Source organism: Pelmatolapia mariae, linkage group LG16_19, assembly GCF_036321145.2.
Source record: "Pelmatolapia mariae isolate MD_Pm_ZW linkage group LG16_19, Pm_UMD_F_2, whole genome shotgun sequence".
NCBI lineage: Eukaryota > Metazoa > Chordata > Actinopteri > Cichliformes > Cichlidae > Pelmatolapia > Pelmatolapia mariae.
Genome location: NC_086241.1, coordinates 24,773,380 through 24,777,437, shown reverse-complemented (window position 1 = coordinate 24,777,437; position 4,058 = coordinate 24,773,380). Strand labels below are relative to the sequence as shown.

Genomic DNA, 4,058 nt, shown 5'->3' with positions numbered 1-4,058 from the left:
ACGGACAGAGCACAGCTTTCGCGTAGCTTGCGTGTCGCTTCACCGTATTGTCTGTTACCACACGCGGGAGCCAACCCTGATGCTCGGCCTGTGAAATGCGACCCAGGGGTACTCTGGGACCCCCGGGGTCCGGAGCACATAATAATTATGTTTAAAAGCTGTTGGTGGTCAGACTTTTATTGTGAAAGGCTTCATAGTTGCACGTCTGTCGGATTTAAAGGTGAACAGTAGTTTTTTTGTATGGCTGCTGAGGTGCACAGAATGAGCAGGTGCAAGTTAAACTTTGAGACGTTTCTCTTCACGTTAAGGAAAAAGCCGAACAGTGACGAAGACTTCCGGGTAGAAAGGACTAGTTTTCTTTGTTAGGATGAAGCTCCTTTCTCCTTCTGCTGCTGCTCCTCTTTCTGTTTGTGGAGGAGTGAGCAGAGGATGGATGGATGGATTCTCCGAAGCGTGTCTCAGCCCGGCGGGGTGGAGGAGGTGGAGGTCTCTCTGCCTCTGCTTTCTTCTTCCACCTTTTTTCATGTTTTTGGTTTAAACTCTCGTAGTGGGTTTGGTTCTTTCTGTCTCGCGGGGGGGCATTGCGTGTAGTTCGCGTGGCCGGCCGCGCGCTCTGATTGGCTGGCCGTGATTACCGGCACGCTTCTCTGCGCGGGGCGGACAAACACCGCGGGCGTCATTATGTTAATGAGCTTCTCCCGCGGCACGGGGCAGACCTACCGCAGCATTCATCCCCTCATCTTGCGCGCTAATGCCAGGCCGGGGGGGGGGGTCACAGGGGGCGCGGGGGCAGGGGGCCGGTCATTGTCCCAAGCACGCTATATAAGCGGGCTGAGGCCGGTCGTGTGCCAGGCTCACCGGATCGCACGAGCTGATCCAGAGCAGAAAACACGCAGAGACACGCGCGCCGCTCCGAACTGCCACAGACTTCAGGTGAATTCCTCTTGCGTGGATCCCTCACGCCTCCTCTCCTCTCCCCGCAGTCATGGACTCGCTCTACTCCGACATCGACAGCAACAGCTGCAACTTCTTCCCGCACAGCGAAGACGAGGAGTCCCGCGGCCCGCGCTGCGCGTCCCCGCAGCCCGAGCAGCAGCAGAAGAAGCAGCGGTGTCGCGGTCGCGCGCACAGCGACGCGACGGTGCAAGTGGTGAAGAAAGCCAACGACCGCGAGCGTAACCGCATGCACAACCTGAACGACGCGCTGGACGCGCTGGACGCGCTGCACGGCGTGCTGCCCTCATTCCCGGACGAGACGAAGCTGACGAAAATCGAGACTCTGCGGTTCGCGCACAACTACATCTGGGCGCTGTCCGAGACCATCCGCATCGCGGACCTGCAGGCGGGTAAGGTCGGCGAGCCGCCCGTGCTGCTCAGCCCGTGCCTAGCCGAGGCCCCTAGCCCGGGCAGCGATGCCTGCTCCTGGAGCTCCAGCGGCTCCTCGTCCTCCTCCTCCCCGGCCTACTGCGCATCCAGCCCGGGCAGCCCCGCCGTCCCCGAGGACTACAGCTGCCTGCGGCAGGACGCGCTGTACGGCTTCCGCAGCTTCGTGCCGGGCATCTACTGATCCATGAGCCCGGAGGTCCCGCTGGAATAAGACTGAGAGCCGCTATTTGCCTTACTCACACCTCCTTCTCCTCATCACCATCATCATCGTCGTGCTTCTACGGATGGACTGGAAATGAGAGGAACTGAATTTGATCTGTTTTTTATTATTAGTTTTGGGTTTTGTAAATTTCTCCAAAAACCTTTGCACTTTCCCCTCTCCCCTCTCTCTCCCCCACAGTCTGCAGGTTACAGTCAGTCTCAGTTTTTCTGTTTTCGTGTCGGAGGTGAAAAGTCAATTTTACAATTAGTAAAGTGATTCTGCAGAAAAGAGAGCGTGGAAATCGAGTTTCAACGCTCCCACAATAGACTGAAAGGAGCTGCCCGCATTCATTATGTATTCCACACACACACACACACCCTCTCTCTGCATGACTACTACCTACTTGTGAATAAACCATGTATGTTATAAGCAATGTGAGTGTAGTGTAACCACCAGTTGTGATATTGTAGGTTGACAACAATGAGACGATACACGCTGATGTGCATATCACTACTACTACGACTACTACCTACTTGTGAATAAACCATGTATGTTATGAACCACATGAGTGTAGTGTAACCTGTTGCATGTGAATAAATGATAACAATCAAACAAACCAGGTCTTTTGTCTTGTTTTATTATCTCACATCATTGTGGCGTAGCTACACACAAAAAAACCCAGCAAATGTTAATATGACATGCAAGCTCTTTACTTTTCTTCGAGGTATTTGACAATCACATTATCATCGGTCGAGCGTACACGCTTCGCCTCGGGTTCCCCGTAATCCGAATGCATTGCGGTGGGTACTCTATTTGAACAAGGTTCTGATATTTGACTAACATCCATTCCTCTCACAAGAGACTCTGAATATTTTATCATGACATTGCTCTGTGGACCAGGGCACGTTTTTCTTTTCCTAGACACAGCTGACATAGTGGACCAACTCACATATTCACATGAAAATCGTAAGAGTCTGTATCGGGGTCTGTGTCAGACTCCGAACACGCAGTCATGCACGGGGGTGCCTCGGAAACTTCTGCTTCAGCGTCGTAGCTGCAGCCTGGTTGAGGTGAGATGGATGTAGAAATGTCGGCGCTCGGTCTGTGTCTTTTATGTCGAGTCTTCGGTGAATCGGAGCCTGAATCGGAATCATAAGAAGACAACTTTACGGGTTGAGCTTCTCTGTGGTACTTAGTTATGGCCTTGCGGTATTTAGAATGGTTTCTCTTGCTACCGCTTTTCTTTGATGAAACGAAATCTGATTCATGCGAAGGATAGAGTCCTTGGTCCTTTCTCAGGCAGTCTTCATTCATGTCACCACAGGTTCTTGGTACAAACGTAACAATGTCAGCAAATGTTTGTCACAACAGTCATTTTTCCCAGATGACCAGATGTGTCTCCTCCGGGATATCCAACCCCGGCATCAGATCCTTGCGATCCAAAAGGATTAGGATCGCGAACATGATACATTTGTGCATGCCATAAAAGTGATTTGTGACCTTTTCAGCCAGTTGGTAGCTGCTCATCAATTCCATAGTACCATAGGGAATGCTGGCCTCTCGTTGCACAATCCTCCATGACAACAGCTTCTTCACTCGACATAGCTCATTCGCGCTCAGCATGGAGAACACATGACACAACGCTTGTTTCTCATCGATGTAGTCAAGTTCTCCTTGGATTTTCAGTTCAAGAGGACATGTGACGTTGTAATCCTTGTGTGATGTCACAGCATCGGTTTTTAATGATTCAAACATGCCCATGATCATCGTTTCTGCATCCTTTGTGCCCATGAACCTGGACAGTTTGGAGATCAGACACTCGGGATGTAGCATGTGCTCAGTCTCATGTTTGTGTTTCTTAAACGCACGCTTGACGAAATCCTGCTGTTTTTCATTGAGACATCCTTGGTCTTCACTCAGTGTTTTCAATAACCACTCGAAATCATTTCGATTTTTGCTCAGGTAGTGTGAGATGCGAAATTTCCATGAAAGTTCCATCCCAGAACTACAGTAGATGATCCAGGCGTACACCAACTAACTCTTGTGAAGTTGAATGATATAACTGTTCAGTTGTGTGCTGTGCTGACATTTTATATGCATACCCCATAAGAGACCAAAACAAAAAAAAATAATATCCGGACCAAGAGATAATCTCCCAACCGACAGTATGTTGCCCGACGCAAGAGCGCAATTTTACCTATGTATGTAGATTTTGTGTATTGCACAGATTTAAGATGTGTGCCCGTGTCAGTGAATGTGATGCTGTTCAGTGTACCATCCAGAATTATAAAGCGTAGTAGCTTTTGTCATGGTCCTCTGTCTCAGAGGAACACATTCGTGTACTTCGCATGTTTCACACGATCAAGGCTTTTGTCGTCAAGTACAAACAACCATACAATATAAGAGTTCTTGTAACACCTTTAATGACATGCAAGGCATATATGTAAATGTAAAAGGCAGTGCAAAATAC

The 4,058-nt window shown here is 49.7% G+C and overlaps 1 protein-coding gene across 1 annotated transcript; it reads left to right on the top strand.

The window, feature by feature from the left end:
• The first annotated feature begins 979 nt into the window (after nucleotides 1-979).
• On the top strand, nucleotides 980-1,622 carry LOC134644198 (neurogenin-1-like). The gene has a single exon (XM_063496990.1). The coding sequence runs from the start codon at nucleotides 986-988 to the stop codon at nucleotides 1,565-1,567; it is 582 nt and encodes a 193-aa protein (XP_063353060.1). The 5' UTR covers nucleotides 980-985; the 3' UTR covers nucleotides 1,568-1,622.
• Nucleotides 1,623-4,058: the final 2,436 nt, after the last annotated feature.

What these genes read in the sequence shown, in the direction of transcription:
- LOC134644198 (XM_063496990.1), top strand. Translation starts at nt 986, where the DNA reads ATGGACTCGCTCTACTCCGACATCGACAGCAACAGCTGCAACTTCTTC.